At 44.8% G+C, this 26,779-nt stretch overlaps 1 protein-coding gene across 1 annotated transcript in view; it reads right to left on the bottom strand.

The window, feature by feature from the left end:
* Positions 1-26,779, bottom strand: part of TBC1D9 (TBC1 domain family member 9) — a 124,494-nt gene that overhangs the window by 23,355 nt on the left and 74,360 nt on the right. The window contains exons 4-13 of the mRNA XM_062199577.1: positions 25,025-25,253; positions 24,351-24,612; positions 22,662-22,869; positions 18,662-18,868; positions 17,266-17,436; positions 16,547-16,697; positions 10,697-10,911; positions 7,749-7,866; positions 6,321-6,606; positions 5,891-6,020 (exon numbers count right to left, since the gene is read on the bottom strand). Of these exons, the coding sequence (XP_062055561.1) occupies positions 5,891-6,020; positions 6,321-6,606; positions 7,749-7,866; positions 10,697-10,911; positions 16,547-16,697; positions 17,266-17,436; positions 18,662-18,868; positions 22,662-22,869; positions 24,351-24,612; positions 25,025-25,253 (1,977 nt within the window). The remainder of the gene's footprint in view (positions 1-5,890; positions 6,021-6,320; positions 6,607-7,748; positions 7,867-10,696; positions 10,912-16,546; positions 16,698-17,265; positions 17,437-18,661; positions 18,869-22,661; positions 22,870-24,350; positions 24,613-25,024; positions 25,254-26,779) is intronic.

The following is a 26,779-nucleotide window of genomic DNA, read 5'->3' as shown; positions in this document are numbered from 1 at the left end:
CATCGGATGGAAGACCTCTCTCTCTTTCTGCTTCTCCTCTCTCTGTGTAATTCTGACTTTCAAATAAATAAATAAATCTTTAAAAAAAAAAAGTTGGTTTAAAGCAGAAATTATACACAGGCAGTCAGTAGGTTAGAAAGTCACGTGTACCATCTAGACCAGGGAGCATCTTAAAATCTAGGACAACTTGGGGCCAGCGTTGTGGCGTAGCAGTTAAAGTCACTGCCTGTGACGCTGGTATCCCATACAGGAGTCGGTTTGTGTCCCAGTTGTTCTACTTCCGATCCAGTTCCCTGCTGATGGACTGAAAAACCAGTGGAAGATGGCCCAAGTGCTTGGGCCTCTGCCACCCACATGGGAGACCGGTATGAAAGTTCCTGGCTCCTGGCTTCAGCCTGGCCCAGCCCTAGCAGTTGCAGCCAGGTTGGGGAGTGAATCAGCAGATAGAAGATCTCTCTCTCTGTAATATGTTCAAACAAATAAATAAATCTTGCAAAAAAAATTAAAAATCAGGACAATTCGAATGAAATCATGATTTTCAAATTTTCCTGAAAAGTTAGGTGTCTCAGTAGGCAAAGGGACTGCTCACACTAGAGGGGTGGGGAACCTTTTGTCTGCTCAGGGCCATTTGCTTATTTATAACATCATTCACGGGCCATACAAGACGACCAACTTAAAAATCCACCTGCGGCCGACGCCGTGGCTTAACAGGCTAATCCTCTGCCTTGCAGCGCCGGCACACCGGGTTCTAGTCCCGGTTGGGGCACCGGATTCTATCCCGGTTGCCCCTCTTCCAGGCCAGCTCTCTGCTATGGCCCGGGAAGGCAGTGGAGGATGGCCCAAGTGCTTGGGCCCTGCACCCGCATGGGAGACCAGGAGAAGCACCTGGCTCCTGGCTCCAGATCAGCGAGATGCGCCGGCCGCAGCGGCCATTGGAGGGTGAACCAACGGCAAAAGGAAGACCTTTCTCTCTGTCTCTCTCTCTCTCACTGTCCACTCTGCCTGCCTAAAAAAAAAAAAAAAAAAAAAAAAAAAAAAAAAAAATCCACCTGCAATGGATGTACTGAATTTCAAGTCCTGGCCGTGGTTGCTTTGGCAGGCCCAGACCAAGTGACTTTGACGGTCTCACAGGGCCCGTGGGCTGGATATTCCCCACCCTGGTTCCCCAGGGCCCACCCTTTCCTACCACCCTCACCCTGCCCGCTTGCCCTTGGCCTTGCTGCCCGACTCCCCGGTCATGTGATTTGCGTCTCTGCTCCGGAGCACTCTGTTTATGCCTCGTTCGTGGAAGGTCAGCCTCTAGACAGGAGACGGGCTGCTGAGAGCTGGGCATCGCGGCGCGAGCCTCAGATTTCACATAAACCGACGGGCCGCAGCTTCCTCATCAGCAAAAGAGGGAAAATGATCCCTGCCCCTCCGGGTCGCTGTAAGAAGTCCATGCACTGTGTAGGGAAAGCAACTCCCAGGCGGCTGTCACCATCCCTGGTGCTGCTGACACGGGAGTGTGGGGGGAGCACACGGCTTCAGATCAGGCAGAACTTGCTGATACCATAACTGAGGCTCCACCAACAACCGCTGACAACTAATTTACAGCTTGCATCAAGCAAGCAAAACTGAATTTGAAAATCAAAGCTATGGATGAGGGAAACATGTCATGTCCAATGGCCTTACCTGGTAGACAAGTAATGAAGAATTCACAGGTGCACTCTCGGCCTGTCAAGAGCTTGCTTTAAAATACTCCAAGAGGGGTGCGTGTAGTGAGTCCGCCACTTGGGACCACTCACATCTCATATAGGAGTGTCAGTTTGAGTGCTGGTTACTCTGCTACCCTCCCAGGCTCCTGTTAGTGCCTCTGTGGAAGCAGTAGATGATGGCCCCAAGTGCGTGGGTCCCTGCCATCCACACGAGAGATCCCAATAGAAATTCTGGCTCCTGACTTTGGCCTGGCCTAATCCCAGCTGTTGTAGACATTTGGGAAGTAAACCAGAGGATGGAAGGATGGAAGTTTGTGCAATATCTTTCTCTCTCTTCTGGTGTGTGTGTCTCCTCCCCACCTCATGTTGCTCTGTCTTTCAAATAAATAAATATATAAATCTTTTAAAAAAATCATTACAAGAGGCCGGTGCCGCGGCTCACTAGGCTAATTCTCTGCCTGCAGCGCCGGTACTCCAGTTCTAATCCCAGTTGCCCCTCTTCCAGTCCAGCTCTCTGCTGTGGCCTGGGAAGGCAGTGGAGGATGGCCCAAGTGCTTGGGCCCTGCACCCGCATGGGAGACCAGGAGGAAGCACCTGGCCCCTGGTTTCGGATCAGCACAGTGTGCTGGCCATAGTGGCCATTTTGGGGAGTGAACCAATGGAAGGAAGACCTTTCTCTCTGTCTCTCTCTCTCTGTCTAATTCTGCCTGTCCAAAAAAAAAAAAAAAAATCATTACAAGAAAAAGTAAGAATTACTATGATACAAAGATCAAGAAAATACTGATAATCAGTTTGTTAAAAAGAAAGGATCTTACAAATTCTCACTATGTATTGATAACGAATGCCCAGGGCTGAGCCTAATCCCAGGCAGAAGAGGGGTTTATGAACTCTTGAAGATTTTTGAATTAATGAACAGACAAATGCTATCTCTTGCATCTCTTGGGTCTTCCCCCAACAAAACTGCAGTATTTTCTTTGCTTGTCTAATCCTTCAGCTCTCATCCTCTCCAATCTGCTGCAAGTGAGCAGAAACAATGTACTTAAAGAAAAACCCTCTTTACTCTCTAGTGGCTGTTAGGTGAGGTGCACCTGCTAACCAGCCTCCATTGGGCCAATTAACCTCAAGACCCTACATCTATGGACAATTCCATCTCCACCTGATCCACACCAACCCCTCTTTGTTCTGGCTTAAATGCTGGGTTGCTATTACCTGGATCCTGGAATTGTCACTTTCTAGCTCTCTGACTTGGAACTACCAGCTCAACATCTCTCAACTACATCTTCACCTTAAAAATGGGTTAACAGGGAACTGGCACCTAGCACTCTGACCCACCCATGGCAGGCTGTTCCTGAGTGGTAGCTGTGACAGTCATCATTACTGAGCTGGGCACAAGCCTCTGAGCTTGTCTAACTGTCCATCTACACAAACTGTGCCTGCTGTTTTATTAGCCACATCCCTTCCACAATTCATTTGCAACCTCGTTGGGTTATCTTGACCATGAAGAACCGCTTGTTGGCTGTGTGCCTATTGTCAGCTGTATTAACAGACTCCACGGACTTCCAGGAGGGGCTTCTCAGTCCATGTGAACCTTCAAGCCTCACCTCTTGTCTTCTATGTACCTCTGGCAAAAGCACACAAGGATCTACACACAGGAAAACTGGAGTCTCAAGCCACCTATATAATCCCTTTCCACAGGGGCTTGTGAAGACCGCCAATGCCTAAGATTCCCCCACAAGGCATTCATAAACTATCATCTCCATCCATCAAGCTCAATCTGATCAATGCCAGGCCAACTCCAGCAACCTGAAGAGCCCTGGGCCAGATCTCAAAGGATCAAAGTACTTTGCACATTTCTCTCCTGCTTTTCAATGTTCATAACTGAAGTAGAATAGAAAGGAACGTTTTGCAGAGCTCAGAACACGTGGACGTCAGGCCACAGGGAGGTTACAATCCACCACAGCAATGAGCATCCCCTCCACTCCTAGGCCAGTGAATCTCGGTCTTCATTAGGCACTTGGAATCACCTGGGAACTTTTAAAAAAATACCTTATTCTTGGGCCTCAGGCCAGAAATTTAATTGGTCTGGATTGGAGCCAGGAGTTTATATTTTTAAAAGCTTGGCTTTAAAAAATTTAAGTGATTCAGTGCACGGGCAGGATTGAGAAGCACAAACTTAATGGTTAGGAGGGAGGAAAAAAAGGCAAGAGTTTGTTTTCTCTTTAGGATGCTCTATAGGGCAGTGGAGAGCCGTCGGGAACATGAGCAGGGCGGGGACACTAAAGCAGAGAAGAGGAAACAGAAACACAGGTGTGCACGGAGAGACCGGGCGACGTAGGCACCAGAGCCTCTTCCCAAGCAGTGTAAGGAAACCACTGCCACGACCTGGGACTGGACGGTTGGCAGCCTCAGGGCCATCATCAGGACCCAGCAGACAGGATGTAAGTGGAAACCGGCCCTTTGTCTCGTCTCCATTTCGTCTCTTTCCCGGCAAATGTGGGCAAAGTGCTGACCTCAGCATGATACTGGCAAATGTGCTGTTGAGAAGAAAGCTGAGTTTCCAATACGAAGTTTTATCTAGTTTAGAATTCTTTTATAATAAAAGTTCAGGGGATACCTTTAGAAAAACAGCCCACAGTATAATAACTATTGCATACAATCAAACGGGTTCTTTTTCTGAAAGAATAAATCATCTAAAATTCCTGATACAGCATTGTCCCAAAGTCTTGGCGCCATGATTTCTTAAAAAGGCATCAGGTAAATAAATAAATATTTTTAAAAATTCTTTAAGGGAATATTGTGATACAGTTTATTTTTTCCTCCATATTTCTCTACAATAATATTGTATTTTTTTATTCTAAAACATAACTATTTTTTTCAAAGCATACGGAGTCTTAATGAAAATTATCAATCACGCTCCCATCCTGAGTTAAGGACATCCCATTCTGGAAATGTTTCTAGATCCACACCAATACTTTTAAATTTCTGACTCCCAGAGAGGCTTTCTGATTTCTCCCATTTTGCAGTTCCTCTCACATCCAGTTTGTCACTAGCTGGATACAACAACCATCAGACACACAATCCCAAAACCTCTGCGGAAAGACGGTGTGCTCAGAACACGCATGTGCCCTCTTTCCTAAAGATCCTTGACGTAACCGTTCACAGAGCCAAGGATCAGAAACGAAGAGCTATCACGTGGGTTGTGCACTGAGTCCTTGGCTGGGCAGGCAGGCACACGACGCTGTGGGTTGTTAGCCCTCGATGTCCACTCATTCTATCTCTGGGATTCGGCAGCAGATCAGGCTGAGCCCACCGTCATCATGGACTGGAAGGCACCCTCCCCCAGCTGGGCCAAGCAGTTTTAGAGGAATTCTAGGACTGCCGATGACTCAATATCTGGACGGGGTATCCTAAGTGTTTCAGATCACCTACTTCAGAGAAGCCCTAGGTACCCGGTATAGGAACAGGAAATGAGTTGCGAGGATCAACCTCTCTTGAGGGCTCTCAATAGCTCCTCCTCAGCTCTCCCAGAGATGAACCTGAACTGCTACTAGTCTGGCTTCAGAGTGGGCACAGCAAAGAACTAGGGCACAAGATCTTGTTACGCCATCTGCTGCTTTGCCATTAGAACCAGCAAAAATCCTAGGGCCATTCAGTGTCCACCCCTGGAGACCAAAGCTGCCCACACTAGTTCTCATACTAAGCAGGCAAACCCACTCGTTACGCTGTGTTTTGAACATTTTTCTCCCTTCCAAAACTCGATGGCTTACTTCCTGTCTGAGGCAGCAGGCCTGGGAGGTGGGGCCTAAGAGGAAGCATTTGGATTGTGAGGGCTCTGCCCTTCCAATTGCATTAATGCCTCTATTAAAAAGGGCTTGCAAGAGCAGGTTCTCTCTCTGCTGCTCCTCTGGTATGTGAGGAGTCGGTGCTCTGCCCCTCTGGAGCACACAGCATTGAAGCTGCCTTCGTGGAATTCGAGAGATCCCAGGCTTTCATCTGCCGGCACCACGATCCTGGACTTTGCAGCCTCCAGCACAGTGAGAAATGCTTCCTTCATAAATTACCCACTCGGCAGTACACTACATAGCAGCACAGAATGGGCTAAGACAGATTGTCAACGGAAGTGTGGGATCCAGGCCTGGCGGAGCCCCTGTAGCCATTGGAGCATGGCTAACATCCAGCCGGGAAACAGCACCTACCTCGTAGGACGTTCTGATGAGTCTGAAGATGTCCACCTCGGGATAGGGCTCCACATCGTCACTGAGCAGGGAGTGGAGGTGAGGGATGGGAGGCAGCGTGCTGTCTTTATTGGTCACGCTATCTAAATACCTGGAAGAAGAAAGGAGACAGAAGTCCCTGGGAGACTTATCAGGACTCCTCCCTTCACAGTTCTCTGCTCACTTTCTCCATATCCTGCACTTTAAAACAACGGATTAGAATTTCCCTAAAAGCAGAACGAAACTACTTTGACTTCTAAAAAAAAAAAAAAGCGTATGAAAATACATCCTCAGCTATGGAGAGAAGTGAGCATTACGAATGCCATTAAGTCAATTAAGATAAAATAGGAGGGCGAGCGAAGGCATGCAGAAGCAAGCCAGGGTGTTTTTCAAAGTTAGGCAACTACGGTACCTTCCCAAAACGGTCATGGCTTCCCCATCATCCTTGCAGTTCAACAGCTTGTCCACATTTGCGTCCAGCACAGCTAAGGCCAACTGGAATATCACTTTGATTCCTTCATAGAAGAAACAGTCGACAACCACCACGGCGCTCTCGAAGGGCATCACGCTGAGGAAGAGTGTGAGAAACCAGGACAGGGAGATGGTGGAGATCACGCCCAGATCCTGCATGCAGTCATACAGCTGCGGGACATAGTCTCGCGCCAGCTCCTCAAAGACACCTTGGTCCACCAGCGCACCTGCAGCAGGGGTGACAACGCACAGGGACACAGGCTGACCAACGATCCTTTCTCACTCAAGGAGCCAGTGCAGTGGCTTAGCTCTAATACTCCATCGCACCGTTACGGCTGGCACAGAACTCTGATCCTTTCTGTTTGGCTCCTCCTATGCTACTAGACCAAGCTGTCAACACAGCTCAGCCACCATATTTGTGCTTTCTGGGCTTTTCTTGTCCCTAAGGTAATATGACAACTATAAGGATAGCTGAAAAAGTCAGTTTACAAAGTTTTCATGACCAATAATTAGTCATTTGTTGGCAATGTAATGTTTGGTAAGGCATGACATGTTTACCTTAGTACTTCCAAATACATATCGAAGCAGCTACCTTGGTAAATTCTAATTTATAAAAAAAAAATTGTTCTTCCAGATGCATGGTTACCACGCATGAATCTTTTTTTAAATAAGTGATTTTTTTTAAAACTTAAAAAAAATTCCAACCTTATATATTCATAGCAACCTTCTGCCATTTTTGGATAATGCATGTATTTTCCACCAATCAAATAAGTGTGTGGAGGTCTAGAAATGCAGACAGAACACAGAGGGAAGCATGGATCACACATTACACTATGCTGGCGATGAAAAGCCTGTCCTGCCAAAGTCTGATAATGGAGGAATTATAAGGAGTAATAGCAATCATTTTTTTCAAATGTTCAAAATTATTGTTAGCTTTGTAATGAAACCAATTCCAAAAAATACATTAGAAACTCAGATTTGGAAAAACCTTTATATGCTATTGTCAATACTCCAGATGGCTGGGTTTTGCTCTGTTTTGGTTTTGGACACCTCTGCTTTCCACAGGTGCTAGTCAATTTATTAAAGAAAGTTTTTGCCAAGCATCGTTACCGGTCGGTCGGTCGGCAGCGCTCACTGGTTACAGAGTGACAGGGACACCAAGTGCTGCCTAAGGACTCTGACAGTGGTGCCTGTGCGTCCTCTGGAACTCTGCTGCGTGGGCGCCTGTATGTCCTGCCCCTGCCTCATTCATGCCCTCCCCTTTTCATTTTGGAAAACTGGAGTCCCCTGCACCTCTTCTGGCGACTGGTGACCGGAACAGTGTCCAGCTGATGAGATCTAGGCTAGGCTGTCAGCCACCCCCACGTACCGACAACCCTGGTGTTGTAGTAGTCCGGGAGCATGCGCTCACACAGAGCCACCAGCAGCCAGAAGGCTTCCTCCTCTTTGGCGTAAAGAAGGAGCACTGATGTGACGATATTCATGGCCTAAAGGAAAGACAGAGGATCTCATCAAACACATTTAAAAATACACGCCATTTGCTAACCTAAAAAAAAAATCACAGTTATTCTTAGAAGAGCCAGGAAACTGCTGCTGTAAAAGGCCACGGAAGGATTTTCAGGCTCTACCCACAAACCCACTCTCTGGGTCCCAGCAGCTCACAAGTTTGGTTTTGTTTATGGTCTTTAAAAATGTAAATGCCAGGCATTCCTGAGAGAGTAACCCTTTGGGGTCTTCTTGAGCCCTCCTATTTGCACAAACTCTGGGTCAAAAGCCTTACCCAAAGGCAATTTGACAAAGCTTTCAACCTGTTAACATCTCTCTGTAGTCTTAATGGTAATTCAGCCAGGTAGGTGTTTCCTTTCAGTCTTCCATAATAACAGTAAGTAATAATATAATCTTCCCTAATACAAGTGCACAGGGCTCCAGATCTCCTCAGAAAACCAGAAAGCCTTTCAAGGCTAGAGTCTTTGCTCATCCATTACTTCTACTCACATAAAGATGGCAGTGATAGGTAACTGTCATTTAAATTCCAACGTAGCCTTTCTTTATTAACAGACATTACTAGATAGCTTGTGAGCGTTCAACGGCTCAAGTACTTTAATTGCCCTTTTAATTAAAAACAGAAGATCAAAAGATAAATATGCACCCTATCATATTAGAAGCCAACTAACTCTTGTAGTTCTTTTGATCTTCCAGAAAGCAGAAACTGCTCATCAGGCTTGTACAATATAAATTTCAAAAAGGGTATTTTAGTCTCTAATAGGCTCTTTGCTGTAGGGCTTAATATTTTCCCGAGTGAAATTATTATTAAATTTCCACTTGAGAATTAACCCGCTGCTTCCAGTCCATGACCACAGAAGATATGATCTGGGGAGGGTCCACTCTGCCACAGGCTCTGGACTAGGTCATTAGGGGCAGGGGTGGGGATGGGGAGACACAAAGGTGACAGGTCTTTGCAGAGCTGAAATGTTGGTGTCAGACAGAAAAAAACCCAAAGACATAAAGGTTAATTCATCAATTCAGGGGGTATATTTAGATTCAGCACTATCAAAAATATAAATAAATAATGTGGTACAGGTGAAATAGGCAGGCATACAGGCTAAAATTGATTAGATTTGTGAGCTGGAAGACCACGCCTTCGCCATGTCCGTGTGACCTCATGCCCCTACCTGGCCAGACCTGGGTGCCAACCAGCCAAACAGGTTAATTAACCACTCCCCTTTGGAAGTAGGTTAAAAGCCTGGGACACGGTGTGTCTAGGCCTCTCTTCTTCTCTGGACTCTTGCCAAGAGGGGACTGGCTGTATCCTCACACCTCCAGGGCGTGTGGCCTAGATGTTCCACCACGTGGCTGGCTCCTGGTGCTTGGTATGAACCCCTATTCACCTCTCTCTCTTAAATAATGCTCTCACACTTCCATGCATCTTTCTCACTAAATAAAAGCCTAAAACGTACCATGCTACCTCGTTTATATGTGCTGGTATTTAGAATTCTTCTCTAAATATTAGGCAAGAACCCTCTTGGGCTTATTAATATCAGGGATTTATCAATAAGCTCGTGGTGAAATCGTATGGCACCCCAAATTCTGATAGCACATGTGGCACTCCAGATAGCACTTACCGGAAATTTAAGGGGCCACATCTGTGTGTAAATTTAGGGGGTCATGTCCAATTTCACAGGGAGGTGGGTGTGTGTTTCCATAGGAGGTAGTCAGGTGTTTGGCTGTAAGTGTATGTGCCTGTGTGTGCATGTATGTGTGTGTATGTGTTTAGGAGTAGGAGTTAAACTTCTTTTAGTTGGATGGTCAGGGAAGGCCTCTCTGAAGATGAGGACTGAATTTAAGGTCAAATTATTGTTAAGTATCCCAAATTATGGCAATATGTATCAGTAGAAGCAATGATTTTAGTTGCCTTGTGGGCAACATTTTTTTTTAGCAAGTTAAGCATTTCTTTTAAGTGTATTAAAATATGACCCTACAGGGCCAGGCACGATGGCACAGGTGGGTTAAGCAGCTTCTTGGGTCATCTGCATCCCATACTGGAGTGTGCCAGTTTGAGTCCCAGCTAGTCTGCTTCAGTACAGCCCCCTGCTAATGTGCCTGGGAAGTAGCAGGTGACTGCTCAAGTTCTGGGGCCCCTGCTACCCATATGAGAGACCTGGATAGAGGTCCTGGCTCTTGGCTTCAGTCTGGCCCAGGCCTGGCTGTTGCAGCCACTCGGGGAGTAAACCAGCGATTGGAAAATCTCCTGCTCTCTTTCAAATAAATAAGTAAATCTCTAGAAATGATCACAAGCAGCATACAAACATAAAGCTGTATTCCTGAGGATGCTGTTGCTTAAAAGGATGCAAAAGAGGTGCATTGCAGCATCTACCAAGAAAGGCCAGGTGCCGGGGGTGGGGGTGAGGGGTGAATCAGAGTGACCAGATGGATCACTCACAGGTCACCCAGCGAGGCAGTGGCAGACCCAGGAAGGGTGTTCGTGTCTCCTGGCTCCTTGCTCAGTGCAGTGCTTCTCAACCCAAGCTGGTTTTGCTCCTAGAGGATTTTAGCAATGTCTGGAGACACTTTGGATTGTCACCACTGGGAAGCTCTACTGGCATCTGGTGGGTGGGGGCCAGAAATGTTACTAAAGATGCCACAAAGCACAGGACAGCTCCATGACAAAGAATCATCTGGTCCACAGGTCCACAGCCCTTGAGACACCCTGGTGTGGGGAGAGTTCCAATGACCATAAAGCTTGCCTTCACATTACTGACTGGCTAATGAAGCAATGCGATTGTGTTTTCTGAAGCATAAAGTATGTACGACGTTCACCTGGCAGTATCCTATGTTGGGATTCCGGAAGGCATAAGCTGTTAAGACCCTCCTCAGAGCAGCAATGCCCATTTCATTCTGGAATGCTGGGTGCTCTGGGAGGGAGCGGTGTAGATCCCTCTCAATCTCCTCTGTGGCGAGATTATACTTCCCCATGGACTTCTCCACCAGGTCTTCATAGTAGCCGGGATGGGTGGCCTTCTCATTGATGGCACCTGGGAAACATCCGACAGATACAGTGTAAGAGAAGTAGAAGCCCCGTCCTCAGGCCTGCAAAACCACAAACTGCCCACTGAACCTCCTCCCCTTCCTGCTCATCTAAAGAAATCTGAGAATATAGAATCACGCAAATGTGCTGCTTCCTTTAATACTAAGCTGGTACATTTGCTTGTGGCCTCCTTTCCTATTTAAGCTCCATGGTGAGCTGGCTACTTAGACATCTCCTCAGGGATGGGCATTTTGGGCAGCAGCTAAGCCTCTGCTGGAGATGCCCACGTCTCTCATATCAGAATGTACTGGTCCAAGACCTGATTCCACTCCCAGCTCCAGCTTCCTGCTAATGCAGACCCTGGGAGACCACGGAGATGGCTCGAGCGGTTGGGTCCTTGCCAACTTGGAAGAACCTGGATTAAGTTCCTAGCACCTAGCTTCCGTCTGGCCCTGATCAGGCAATTGTGGGCATTTGGGGAGTGAACCAGCAGATAGCAGATCTCTCCAACTCTATCTTTATCTCCTTCTCTGCCGCTCAAATAAATAATAATAATAAACATTCTTAAAACCTCCTAAAGGTTTCCAAGGTGTAAAACTGTCTCCCAAGGGATTCCCGAGAGTCCTGGGGAGCTGCTCTGGAGCAGAGGAGGGGGGGTGACGCAGGAAGCCAGGCTGAGCCCTCCCCATCTCATCACGTCTCTCCAGCACAGCCGCGTTGCTTTTCTCCCTAAGATTTAACCGGAAACAGGAGGTTGCTTCTCAAAATAAGTTTGAAAACTGTGCTAAATGTTGGCTGTGAAGGATTTACATAGCCATATGGAAGAGTAGGAGGAGGCTGCAGAATACTGGGACAGATTTCTTCAAACGCAGGCAGCTGTGAGGGTATCCCCAGTGAAGGTGAGCTGCAGGGATTGATGGGAACGGCTAGGTGGTGGGGAGGGACCTGGGGAGTTGGGCTGAGAATCACTGGTTTCAGATATTTGCATTTTAACATTCCTGAAGAGAGGAAAAAACCTGTGCAAATACTGAAGTATAAATATAAATAAAATTATACTGTTGTAGGGAATACCGAATATTCACATGCAGAATAATGAAACTGGGTCCTTATCTCCCACCAGACACCAAGATCAGCAGAAAATAGAACAAAGTAGGATTACAGGCGATGACAAACTTTCTGCACAGACAACAGTCAACAGAATGAAAAACCAACCTACAGAATGGGAGATAAAATTGTATATCTGATAAGGTGTTAATATCCAAAATATATAAGAATTCATACAACAACAACAAAATGATTATCACTACTCATCAGGGAGATAGATCAACACCACAGCAGGAAAAATACAAATGAGTTCATTAAGGCTGCAGGATACGAGATCAATATACAAAAATATGGTGTATATCTATCTATGCTGGCAATGAACAACTGAAAGTGAAAGGAGAAAAACAATTCCATTTACAATAGCATCAAAAAATAAAATATATAGGAATGTGGAGAAAGAAAGAAATGAAATAACTGTTAAATCTTGAACACTACAAGCTACAAAACATTGCTGAAAGAAATTAGCAAAGACCTAAATATATGGAAAGACACCGTGTCCATGAGATGAGAGCTTAATGTTATGATATGAAATCTTCAGATTGAGCTACAGATCCAACACTAAACCAACTAAGATCCCAGTTGTTCTTTTTGCAAAAATTGACTAGCTGATCCTACAACTCATAGGAAAATGTAGAGGACCCAAAACAGCAAAAACAATCTCGGAAAAGCACAAAGTCAGAGGGCCACACTTCTCAATTCTAAAATTTACTATAGCGATCAAGACACGGTAGTACCAACGTAACGACAGACACATAAATCAATAAGCTATACAATAATTGAGAATCCAGAAATAAGCCTTTACATTTTTGTTCCATTTTGACAAGAGTGTTAAGACAACTCAACAGGGAAAGAACATTCCTATCAACAGACAATGCTGAGAAAACTGAACATGTACATGGAAAAGAATGAATCCAGACCATTACTTCACACTACATAACAAGATTAATTCACTGGGGCTGGTGTTGTCACATAGAGGGTTAAAGTAACCACCTGCAATGCCAGTATCCCATAGGAGCACTGGTTCTAGTCCTGGCTGCTCCACTTTCAATCCAGCTCCCTGCTAATGTTCCTGGAAAAGCAGCAGTAGGTGGTCCAAGTCTTTGGACCATTGCTGCCACCTGGGAGACCAGGATGCAGTTTTTGGCTCCTGCCTTTGGCCTGGCTTAGCCTTAATCATCACAGCCACATGGGGAGTGAATCAATGGATGGAAGATCTCTTTCTCTGTCTCTGCCTCTCTCTGTCACTGCCTTTCAAACAAATAAATCTTTAAAATAAAATAACAAAATGCATCAATGACCTAAATATACAAGCTAAAACTATGAGAAGAAAGTATAACTTTTCTTGCCATGAGAGCACGGTGACCCTCCCATCCCCCCAAAAGAGATAAATTGTAAATTCAAAATCTTTTTCTTCTTCAAACAATATTAAGACAGTGAAAAGGCAGCCCACAAAAAAAAAGAGGATTTTAAAAATATGAACTTGGATCTAAAAACATGTTTAAAAACTTACAACTCAATAATTAGGACCAATAACCCAATTAAAAATATCAAAGGATCTAAAGAGACATTTCTACAAAGAAGATAAACAAATGGCCAATAAACACATTTTAAAAAATGCTCAACATCATTAGCCACCAGAGAAATGCAAATCAAAATCAGAATGAGCTATCACATAACATCTGCTAGGATGACTATGATAAAAAGACATTAAGTGCTGATGAAGATGTGTAGAAACTGAACTGCCCACACATTGCTGCTGGAAATGTGAAACAGTGCAGCTGCACTTCCATAAAAGGTTAAACGTGGGGGCCAGCATTCAGCCTAGCAGCAGGTGAGATGCCCATCAGTATCTGGCTCCTGCTCCCAATTCCAGCTCCGGCTAATGCATATCCTGGAAGGCAGCAGGTGATGATGACTCAACTGGTTGGGTCCCTGACACCCATGTGGGGGACCTGGATTAAGTTCAAGCCCCTAGAGTTAGCATGGGCCAGCTCCTGTTGTTGTGAGCATTTGAGGAGTAAACCAGCATATAGGAAGTCTGTCTGTCTGTCTCTATGTTTCTGCATCTCAAATAAAGCTTCTAAAAAAATTTTTTTTTAAAAAAGTTAAATATAGAGTTATCATGTGCCAGAATTTTCACTCCACGGTATATACATACTCAAGAGAAATGAAAATATATGTCCAAAAATTTGTATATGAATATTTACAGCACCATTATAAATGACAGCCAAAAACTGTAAACAAATTAAATGTTCATCAACTGATGGATAAAAAATAGGTAGCATATACATACAATGGTGTATTTGGTCATTAAAAGGAATAAAATGCTCATATACCCTACAACACGGCTGGACCTTGAAAACACTATTCAAAGCAAAAGAAGCCAGTTACAAAAAACTATATATTCTATGATTGTGTTTATATGAAATACCAGAGTACACAAAACTACAGGCATAGAACATAGATTAGTGGCTGCGTAAAGCTAAAAGGGGGCCTGAGGAGAAAGAGAGAATGACTGATAAAGGGTGCAGGGTATTTTGGGGGGAGGAGGTAATGGATGTCAACATTCCAAAATCAACTACAGTGAGTGCTGCACAGTACTATGAATACGTGGGGAAAAAACAGAACTATAGATCTTAACTGGTGAATTATGAATTATACCTCAATAACGCTTTTATAAAAAATAAGCACAAACTATGTATGCATTGGGCAAAACTTGTATTTCAGTTTAAATTAGGGACCCCATGATCACTCAGCTGGCCCAGTCTCCATGGTCCCAGAGAAAGCCAGCCTTAGCACCCACACCTGCCCTGGAAGAGGCAGCCTGGTCGACAGCAACAGAACACTGGCTTTTGTTCTGTTCTCCTGGGAAGTATCCTGGGATTTCCTGCCAGCTGACCTGCACTTTACTTCGGCGGGCACAATGAATCCAGGTCCTGGCACAGTGGCTATCATGGGTCATGAGAGACAAATGGGACCCAAGCCGGGTGTCCCTACCAAGAGCTAGATGTCCATCACAGGTCAGTTGGCTTCTACGTCAATCCCACCCATGGGTGTGGAAATACGGGCTCAGTCATCCACGCAGAGAGCAGTTACAGCTTACAGCACCCTCCGGCCTCACACAGCCCATTGCTGCGAAAGGAGGCACAGGGAGGAATGCTTAAGTGTAGCAGGGCTGTGGGCTGCTGATGGATGTGGCTTCCTGGTCTTGTTTGGAGTTTCGTTTTCATCTAAAATGCAGCCGTAAATAACTTCTAATTTGAATAAGGAGGATGAAAATGTAATTTTTCATTTACTCCGTCAGCGATCTGAGCTGGGTTGTCAAGGTGACTAGTTCACCAAGCGGGAGGGAGACGAGAAGATTGGATGGTAATGATCTTGGGTCTGATTTGTAATTAGAGATGAGTTGATTCAAATATGAGTTTCTAAATGAGGAACTATGGATGGTCTACTTTAGGAAAAGGAAAAAAGAAGACATGTAAATGACAGAACAAACTGCCTTTAAATGAAACAGATCATATTTCAAGATTCCATCTCCCTCCTTTCAAGACATTTATACATTTCATTATGGGCAACCTTACTATTCATATCTATATTTAGAAAGAGTTTTTTAAAAAGTGTTTCCTGTAAGTATGTTAACTATTCTTTTAATTTTTTTAATGTAAAAGGGTTTAATAATAGCATTTTTGGACAGGCCACTTTAGGTTCAAATCAAAGTATTCACATAAGCCTATGTAAAATGATTGTAGAGCAATTGATTGATGTAGTAAGTTAAAGGCTGGTGAAGTCCAAAGGAATGCTCTGATGACTGCGATAGAAAAGATCCCTGGGATACACAGGAAGCTATGCGATGGGAGGAAACAGTGCTGGACTTAGCTGAAGGACCTCTGCTCTCCATAGCAGGGTTCACATTTGGATCCAAAAGGGTTATGGGTTACATCTAGGCATGTTTGTCACAGACAGGAGGGCACATTTCTTTCTGTCTCTCCTGCATCTCCAGTTTTAATTACAAGGTACGGTCTGAGTAGGCTGCTGGTACAGACTCTGGCCTCATCCCAGGGCTCCAGTGATGGCCAGAGACCTCTGGAGGCGGCAGGTGCCAAGCACTGGGCTTTCTTATCCCTTTCACACGTCCTCTCACTGCCCTTCCCAACACTGGCTCTGACAACGTGTAACACTGTCAATGAAGTTGACATAAATGGGAAAGGAAAAAAGAGAACTCCTTAGATCAAAAAATAAAATAATAAAAAAAAATACACTCTCTTAGTCTTGGTTCTCTTTTTTTCCTAAACAGCCTTATTGAAGAAATGAAAGCGGTTATGAGAACTCGAGGGATGATGGCGTCAGCGTCCGGACTGTCTCATAGTAAACAGTACTTCTAAGAAAGGAAGAATAACTGAGGGACTTTCATATCTGGTAAGGAAGTGTTTTCATTCTCTCTTGGGAATCTGCCTATTTGAAAAGAACCCGTGAAGCGTGATCAAAGGCACAAAGGAAGCTGCGGGGTCCCAGTGCTCCACCCCAGGCCCGGGCCACACCTGAGAGGAGCAGCCAGAGCTCGCCACGCATGCTTTCCGGGATGCCCTTCAACACAAGCTCCCGTGTTTTCTCGGTGCGGTACATGCAGACCCCTTGCCCGTATTCAGCAAAGTGAATCTTCCAGGCTTGCTCTTTCAGAAACTCTTTGGCCTGAAAGACATAATGAAACATCACTACATCCCAAGGTATTCCGAGGCTGGTAAGGAGAATAGTGATATACAGTCAGCACATCTTCCCCTGTTGAACCAAAGGGTCCAGTTTTATACTGAACACATGGGGACAAACTCCAGATTTTCTGGAGTTCCTTCCCAACTTCACAAACCCATCATAACCTGCAGTTCTTCTACGAAGATTTCTGACCTGGAGTCAGAATCCTACTTACCTGAGACAGAGCAGTAGGATATCAATTATATTTATAGCTATATGTCTTTATCTACAAGTAAATTGATATGGTTTAAATGAAGACTAAGAAACTAGTTATTTGTTGTTTAGCTTAGACAACAGTTAAAAAACAACATGAGTCACCCATACCCTTTGTAACTCTTGCCCTTCCATGAAGCTGCTATGAAATTTAATGCTATATGTAAACAAAATCTTTTTCATTTATAAGAATATCTCCACTTACATAGATATTTATGAGCTCCCTTGTATTAAAATATGTTTTTCAATGGCACTGTTCTAATATAGCAAGTTCTGGGGAAGAGTCAGAAGCACGCACCAATTTGGGGTTGAATTCCTCAGGAGACCGCCGCCGATACATGGTCATCAGAGTCTGCGTGGCTGTGGGGACGCTGTTGCCATTGAGGTTGAACTGTCGCTCTCCATCAGCATCAGAGCTGGTACTTCTCTGGGGGCTGGAGGAGACGAGGCTGCTGGGCCGAGAATACACCTGTTGATGCACAGAGGAACAAGACATTGGAAGGTAACGGAATGTAGTTCTTCAACGTGCTCTCTGCAGATATCAACAGCTGTCATGCTTTTCAAGATGTTTTTTGCTATGAGAAAAAACAGGAGAAGCACAGCAAGTCAACATTTTGGCAGGCATAAGACAGGTGCATGGTTCATGGGTTCATAGGCTATCGTGCATCAAGGCTCAAGAGTTTCCTCTATTTTAGATGCATTTTTGTAACAAAGTGGTGGGCCATTTGTCTTTCTGATTTGCATGTATGCAAAACATAATATAGTTGATTCAGAAGCTTATAGACTGCCTCATTTATCCTCTGTTCGTAGTTCCTGGTGCCTCAAAGTGTCCACAGAAGGGGTGTTACATGTGAGCTTACCATCAATTTTTTTTTTTTAAGATTTATTTATTTGAAAATCAGTTACAGAGAGAGAGAGAGAGAATCTTCCATCTTCTGGTTCACTCCCCAGATGGCCACAGTGGAAAGGACTGGGGCAAGCTGAAGCCAGGAGCCAGGAAGTCTCATCCGGGTCTCTTACGTGGGTGGCAGAGGCCCAAACACTTGAGCCATCTTCCACAGCTTTTCCCAGGCCATTAGCAGGGAGCTGGATCAGAAGTGGAGCAGCTCGGACACAAACTGGTGCCCATATGGGATACCAGTGTCACAGGTGGCATCTTTACCTGCTGTGCCACAAAACTGGCTCAAGAGTTTACCATTTTTAAAACGTGATTTAGTTAACAGCAACTTGCTCTGGCATGTTAGCTAGTCACTTATCTTCTCAGAGCTCAGTTTCCCTGGATGCTGGTCTACTACCTAAAAGGGGCACCACATATTTTTACCATAATAAAGTCATCATAATGATGTTGCATTTCAGGCTTGAGACTTCATTTGGTGACCTCTATACCATTCCCAACAGTATCACTACTTGGATAAGATTCACTTGTTATCTAAGTGGGAAAAAAATACTTAATGATTTCTTAGCTTTAAAATGAGAGGATTAGGCCAGATGATCTGTAGGATTCCACTGAGCTCTACAATGCCAAATACAAATCCCTTGAGATTTTAAATGACATACTGCTCTGGGCATCAGGTTAGGCAGTTTATCTTAGCACAGAAGCAAAGCTTGAAGATCAAACAAAATAGACAAAGAAAGGACTTCTCTTGGGCACAGTAACAGGACAAACCATAACACCTCTGGTGTCTTCCACAGACCTCATCATCTGAACTGTTGTAGCTTCCTGCAAACTCTTTGTCCGAGTATATCTTGGAAGTTGTTTGCTGCAGGAAATCGGAGATCCTCTGCACTAGAAAGTCTCTGTCTCTCAAGTTGGCAAACAGAAAGGTCATCCTGTTCCTCGTGCTGATGGATAAAGGACTCGGGAGGACACTGGAGCTGTCTGCCTTTTCGACAATTGTCACCTGGAAAGAGACATGAAACAAAAAGCGTAAGTCCCCGAGAGTTACCCAGCCGCAGCCTACAAGCAGCACTAAAGAAGGATCACGGCACTTTTATTACTCTGTAGAAAACTCACAGTTTATTCAGGCAAATTGAGATTCGTTGACTTTTCCAATAAAATAAAACAGCTCATAACAAATCACAACTGGAGTCTGTACCAGAGCTGGAATAATCTTGCTGGATTTTCTAAATCAGTGATTCTATACTTGGAGGGATTTTGCCCCCCAGGAGACGTGCTGCGACATCTGGAGGCATTGATGGTTGCTACAAATAGAAGGATGCCCAGGCATCTGATAGCTACTACCAGCCAGGAAGGCTGCTAAGCATTCTACAGTGCACAGGACATTCTTCCCATTCCCAGTAATAAATCTGGCCTCCAAGGTCAATTGTATCAGATGGGAAACCTTTCTACAAAGGTAGCCTGTGATTTTCATTAAAATTCCATGGATCCATGAGAAAGAGGACTCCCGGCTGCTGCACTGTCCGTCTGTGACAAGACAGCCCAGGCACCGGTTCCTCTCACCAGGCTTCGTGTAGGATGGCTCTCCCAACACTGCCAGGCCCCAAAGAGTCTCCTGTAGACTCCAGTCCTTTGCAGCCAACGTTTCAAAGGCTCAGTTCCTGAAGAGACGTGATATAAAAAGTTCTTCAACACAACCTCAACTGCAGTAGCAGACTGTGTGCACGCGCATGTGTGTGTGTGTGTGTACACTAACGTCTACCACACTGGGAGAAAAGGAAAGAGAGACATCTGCTTTAGCTCTGAACCAAGGTTGTAGAATGGCTGTTTCTAAAAGGATTCTCACTAACTAGAAGCCAGGATAAATGCATTACCACTTTTTTCTTTAGCACATTAGGAAAGAATCTCAGGCGAGCACTAAACAAACGGTTTATTTACAACAGCACTGTCCGGAAGTCTAAAGCTAAGTTTCTTTTCCTCCCTTCCTTTCCATCCACAAGCAGTCTAGGCAGATTCAACGGTAACCTATACATTTTCATATGGTATATATTTTCTCTGAGGTTTAATTTTAAGAAGTTTCCACCCTCTCAAGGCCTGGAAACCTGTTCAAGCAGCCTGAAAGGTTGCATGGCATCAAGTGCCAAAGAGGACGGCTGGGCTCCAAACAGGAAACATGGCAGGGTTTGATGTCCACTCTGCTGTGTGTGTGATTAAAATACATAATTATGAACACAGATATATATTCAAATTAATCCTTGCAATATGTGGACTTACATATAAAAGGATTTTACTCTAATACAAACAAACAAAAATAGACAGAGAAATGGAAAAAATATCAAACTCATTTTCATGAAGAAAATTTTCCCGACACTTAAGCACATGTTCAATGAAGATCATTTTTAAAAGATCCACAAAAGCTCCTTTTCTGATACCTAATGTTTGCTGCTTCCTTTTTTTAAAAAAATATTTATTGATTGATTTGAAAGGCAGAGTTAAAGAGAGAGAGAGAGAGAGAGAGAGAGAGAGAGAACAAGCTATCTTCCATCTACTGTTTCATTCCCCAAATGGCAATGGCTGCAGCAGCTGGGGCTGGGCCAGGCCAAAGCCCAGAATCTGGACTCCCCCAGGTCTCTGACATGGGTGGCAGGGGCTCCAGTACTTAGGCCATCTTCCACTGCTTTCCCAGGAGCATTAGCAGGGAGCTAAATTGGAAGTGGAACAGCCGGGACTCAAGTTGACACCCATATGCTATGCTGGTGTTACAGGCGCTGGCTTAACTTGATAGGCCACAATGCTGAGCCCTAATTTTTGCTGGTTCTTTTGGTCATCAGACAGATAAGTTAAAATTTTATGTCTAACTCACAGATAGCTAAGTAGATCCTGATAAAGTCAAATTGCAAAAAGGACTTTCTCCGGCTAGATCATTAATATAGAAGCAGAAAGCCCCCATATGACACATGTAAAAATTCACATGGGTTACAAAATAATTTTCACTGACAAGGGAGTTCCAGGAGAACTGTATTACACAATTTTATGGCATCAGGAAAGGAGAACAGCTACATTAGGGTTCTCTATAATTCTATTTTTCCATATTTTTCATTACCGATTTGGGCTATAAAATAGACTAGGATTTAATCCAATAATGGTGTTTAATATTGAATATTTATGAGGCAATTTATGATAAAAAGAAAGAAAGAAACTCCCTTGGAATTTCTAGCTAATGAGGAGCCTAATTGGGTCACTTTAACCTCCAGCTTTGCTTCCGCAGGAATGTCCTCAAAATCTACAGCAACACGATTCTGAACCAACACTTAGCATCTGCTGATCTGGTCTACCTTCAGCTGACATGTGGAATACACGATCAGTCTGCAAAAAGTTCATGAAAAACAGGTTTTCTGTGCAAAACAAATTTTGAGATCCATGCATTGTTTTTTTCATGTGACGGATTTTCTGTGAACTTTTTGAAGACCCTATGTATGTTGCCACTCTCCAGTCAGTATGGCCTATTTATTAAAAAAAAAAAAAAAGGGGGTAAAGCCACAGTTCTTGCTTGACACAATCCCAAGGACAGCCATTCCATGTAGGATGTGTGACGTGTGTTTCATGGAAGACTCTGGGGATCCCTTGGTTTAACTCAGTTCCTAAGGGCACCCTGTCCATGGTGAGAACACTAGTCACACAGACCCCACTGGACAGCTTTTCTGACGTCACTGTTGCCCAAGGGTCATAAAAGGCGCCTTAACTGCTTTACTTCTTGTTCTTTTCTTTCTTTTTTTTTTTGACAGGCAGAGTTAGACAGTGAGAGAGAGACAGAGAGAAAGGTCTTCCTTCCGTTGGTTCACCCTCCAATGGCCGCTGTGGCCAGCTCATCGCGCTGATCTGAAGCCAGGAGCCAGGTGCTTCTCCTGGTCTCCCATGGGGTGCAGGGCCCAAACACTTGGGCCATCCTCCACTGCCTTCCCAGGCCACAGCAGAGAGCTGGACTGGAAGAGGGGCAACCGGTAAGTGCTTTACTTCTTCCCAGGCAAGCAATCAGCACAGCCAGCCTGAACGCTGGGCTCTCTGACTCACAACCTGCACCTCTCCCCGTAGCCCACACTGTCCTTGGCCTGGGAGATGAGTATTTTCACCATGTTTCCTAGTCTCCTATTTGAGACTTTCACATCTCAGGCCTCACTGACCCTGGAGATATCACCCTGCTGGTGCCAGCCGATTCCTAAATAACAGCTTTTGTAAGCAAGCCAGCAAATCCAGCCGCCTCTTTTACTAAAAGGGCTTCATACCCATGGCCACGATCCCTCGATCCGATCATCCCAGGCAGGCAGTACACAGCTAGGACAGCCCCTATGCTCAGAGCCTACCAAAGTTTTCCAAACTAGCCAGTCGTAAGCCTGCTGACCCTGCCTACCGGTCACATCCCTCTGAAATCACAACAACGGAGCTTGCCCATTTTCCCTCACTCCCTCTGTGTCGTGATGGACCTGGGAGCTGCCCTGCGTGGCCCTGCATGGGGCACAGCCTGCCCTCTCCCTTTGGGACCTGCAGCACTACAATCATCCCCCGATCTACTGGCCTGAAGCACAGTAAAACCTGCACTGCAGAACACCAGGCTGCTCTGAGCGGAGAGATCTCTCAGGTGCTGCAGGCACTTAGAGCAGAGCAGACTGATGAAAAGCAGGTGCCACCAGGAACGATAAACACTGATGGTTAAAAGTCAACCAGTTGCTGGGAAAAAGAAACATTTCTGGTGCAAGTAGAAAAGTACTGTAAATGAAACCTTCACAAAACATCATTACCTCCCGCAGTGGGATTATGAGGCTACATAAATTCTCCTCCTTGCTGGTAAAGCAGATATAATTTGTGGACACAAACATCTGCCCCAAAATGTGCATTTTGTTAAACGGAGTCCACAGGGTGCAGTCTGTGTGGCCGTCTAATTTTTCATCTTTGGGTAGCCGGAAAAGTGCACGGTATCTCTCACTCTTGGCTCTGGCATCCAGATCACTGAAAAACAAGAATAATGATTTAGCTCACTCAAGAAAACTGTCGCAATGATGGGGCAACAGAGAGACAGAGCTCCCCTCGGCCTGTCATTCCCCTCCTCCATCATGGTAGGCTCACCCCTACCTTCTTAACTTTATATTAGAGTTCATACAACCTAATGACCCAAAAGCACAACAAAGTCACCTTAATATACTTAGGCCCCTTGTAGGGCCAGTTTACAATTACTCCCTATCTATATATAAATAGTAAAGAATCTTAGAAAAATTAGAGTTGAACAAGAAGCTCCCTTTTCTAACAGAGTACAATAGCTTCTGAAGAGGTTATCAACACGTACTCTCAAGGCCTCTTGACTGGATACCTGGCTTCACAGAGCAAAGAGAGACCTAACACACAGGCTTCCTCCCACTCCCTCCCTTCTGTCTCCAAAATGATCTCCACCCTCACCTCCCCCTGGTTCCCCTTCCTGTTCCAAAGGAAGAGGCACCAACACATTATGTCTCTTTTCCATGCTCTGCAAGATAATATTTTTAGTCATTTTCTTACAGCTTGACCTCTAAGCCCCCTTTTACCCCCACACTTACCCTCCCCAAAAACTCTTTTCATCAGCCTCCTCCATCTAATCCTATGTCCAAATCGTTCCAATTGAGAAAGAAAAAAGAAAAAAAGAAAGCATCCTCTATCCTTCACTACTGAATTCCTTGAAAAGGCAGCCTATACTTGCCTATCTGTTGCCCTTCACTTGCTATTTACCCCACTGCAATAGCAGCAGTGGAAATATCACAAATCACCAAAGACATCTTAGTTACAAGGACTTCTCAGATTCCAGCTACCACCTGCACACGCCAACAATTTCCAAGTGCCTTTCTCTTTCTGGACCAATCTCCATTTAGCCACCCTCCAGGCAACTCAACACAGCCAAGGCTGAGCGATCGCAGACCTGGACACGCTCGTCCTCCTTTCGGTCCTCGCCTCAGTGAAGGCCAATTCCATGCAACCCTGGAGAGGGCATCATCTCCTCCTTTCTCTAGCTCGACTTCCGCATCCAGATCCCCGCTTCTCTGCACCTCTCCTCAGCCAGGCCCTGCCACTTCTAGAGGAGACGGTAAGCGATGGGCGTGATTTTCTTCTGTGCTTTCCCCTTGTGGAACCCCCACCATGTTCCTCCCTCTGCCAGAAATCTGCACCCTCTGGTAGCTGAATGGGTGACTTCCACTAACTTCTCCAGGCTCAGCTCGGCAGAGCTGACCATCGCCTATGTGTGCACCCCTGGCTCTCTGTTCTGAGGACTCTCCGTTGTGAGTTCCCATCACACTGTGCTGGAACTGGTCACATTGGTCTCACTTACTAAACTCACTGTGTCTCACGTGGGCTTTTCAGTTTTGCATCCATACCCAGAATTGTTCAGAAAAGATAACTGAATAAAACAGAGGAAGGGCTCCTTGCTTCCCGAGTTTGTGAGGCTCAAACTTCCTCTCACTCACCGTTTGAGAGCGGACACTTTTTTGGGAGATTTCTTTTTCAGTTTGGGCAAGGATCGATCTTGTTCAAAGCCCTCATTGTCTAGGAGCTGCCTCATGGCAATGTTGGCGAGCTGCTCCATTAACTTGAAGGTCTCATTGATGTTGAGGAACACAGAGAAGAAATGTTCGCTGGACCGCGTGCTCACTTTGATCACGTCGGGCAGAAGCAGCGTGGCATTCTTCTCCAGCTGCGTGATGTCCACCCATCGGATTACCAGCTTGGCTGAGCACAGGGAGAGGCTGGGTCAGGTCCTGACTCCTGGAAAGCCTTTCCAGACAGTGCAAGCTCACAACCCCACTCCCACTGCTGGATTTCAGAACCCATATTCATTACCTGGTTGGTGAGTTTTAGGGGACAAGTTTGGACCGCACATAGTCTCAGTTCAGGATTATTATAGACTTCAGTCCAAGTGTGCTGAACTAATTATACCTCTAGTGAATCTTTATTATACAAGGACCAATCTCTATAGATACTGAACTGAAAATAATTGAATCTTCTTGTTCAATAGTCAAAAATAGTATTAACTTAGTTGTAACTGCAGACTGGTTTTGAATATTTTGATATGGTTTATGAGTTCAGAGCAAACCTCCAAAGAACTTCCCAAAGCTCCCCTCTGAAATTCTTGTGGCCTTACCTTCCCTTCCCATGAGAAAAGAATAAAAGCAAAGGTGATTAATACTGAGGTACATCCACCCCTGGCGGGGCACCTTCCCCTTCCAGTAGCTGCAAGAGTAATAGTTGACTAGCTTCTCTTCCTCGGGCATCCCAAACAGCCGATGGAACTTCACGATGGCTTCCTTGAACTTCTCTGTGTCATCATCTTCCTTTACATCATTAATTTTGTTATACTCTGCAATGATGCCCTAGTCAGGGGTAAAACACAAAGCACACAACTGGTATTAATGACAAAAAAAGATACATTCTATTCAAAGGCAATTCCCAAATACTAAGCCACTCAACGAGTAGTATTTGCATATTAAAAGACTTTCAAAGGGACAACACAGATGTTATTGGTTAGCAGTGTTATTTGTTTTATTTAGTTCATTTGGAATGAAGCCCCTAGCTTCACTTTAGAAATGAGGAGACAAAGATTTTGTGGCTCTATTGTTTTTTACTAAGCTTGTCATGATAAAGATATTCCAAAGGATGACTTATGTCTTTTTCAAATTCAACCAAAATTCATCATGAATGGACTACAGAAGACAGATCAAAGGTGTCACTGACTGACACCCACAGTCTCAGGGCCATTTGTTGGGGCACCTGGAGAAAAGGAAAAAGTAGTCATTTTGAGTAGAAAAGGGATGACTATGACATTTTAAAAAATCCTACATCTGTATCAGATACAGGATTTGGGAACAGTTGGACATGAAATATCTGTCTAGCAAGGGATGGCTTAATTTACTGTTCAATCATTATAGCAGCTTGAGAAATCATTCATTATTACCTATTTCCTGTGAAATTCCCTGAAAATTGGCTTCTACTTAGCTGTTAACAGAAAATACTTCCTCAATTTCCTTTTACCATTTTTCTAAAAATATATGCTTTTGAATTTTTATTTATTTACTTCCAGAGCAAACACCAAAAGGCAGTTAGAAAGAAAGACAGACAGAGACGATCTTGCACCCATTGATCCACTCCCCAAATATCTGCAACGACCATGGATTGACCAGGCCAGAGACAGGAGCCTGGAACTCAATCTGGGTCACCTACACAGGTGGCAGCCATTACCTGCTACCGCGTTAAGAGGAAGCTATGACCTGTGCGCATTAGCAGGAAGCTGAATCAGAAATGGAGGAGCTGAGACTTACAGCAGGCATTCTGATGGATGCAGACACCTCAAGCAGAATTTGAGCACTGTAGTCAAACCACTCCCCCTGGACTCTTTTGACTCTGCTCATCAAATCCTTCCCACCTCGTCTTCATCTTCTCTAGTCTCAAGGTAGCTTTGGAAAAGCATGGCCTTTAAAGCATGGATATTTGGGGTTCAGGTCCCAGTAGTATTACTGTATATCTGTGTCACCTTGGACGGCCTCTCCAATTCTCCTGGACAAGACGGAGTCCTCCAGTTCCCCCGGATCAAGAGTCCTACCACACTCTAAGTCCAGTTTAGTTCCAGCCTCCTTGTGAACATTCTCTCAACTATGATTCTTTTGCCCCACATTAAGTCTTGCTGTTTGTGTCTGCGTTACATAGCAAAATTATTTCCTGATGTGCACTTGCTGGGCCTCTAGCCTTGCTGTCAGCAGCTGGAATGGGGAGGGATGACAGGAGGGAGGGCACTAGTCCATAGTCATTACCATTCAATTCTAGTTAAAACAAACGCATGACAGTAAACAGAGGGTTTTCCCACACAGATGCAACCCTAGGACAAGTCTTCAATCTATCCTAA

This window comes from Lepus europaeus, chromosome 8 (assembly GCF_033115175.1).
Source record: "Lepus europaeus isolate LE1 chromosome 8, mLepTim1.pri, whole genome shotgun sequence".
Taxonomy (NCBI): domain Eukaryota; kingdom Metazoa; phylum Chordata; class Mammalia; order Lagomorpha; family Leporidae; genus Lepus; species Lepus europaeus.
Note: the sequence above shows the minus strand (reverse complement) of the source record. Positions and strands in the feature narration are given on the sequence as shown.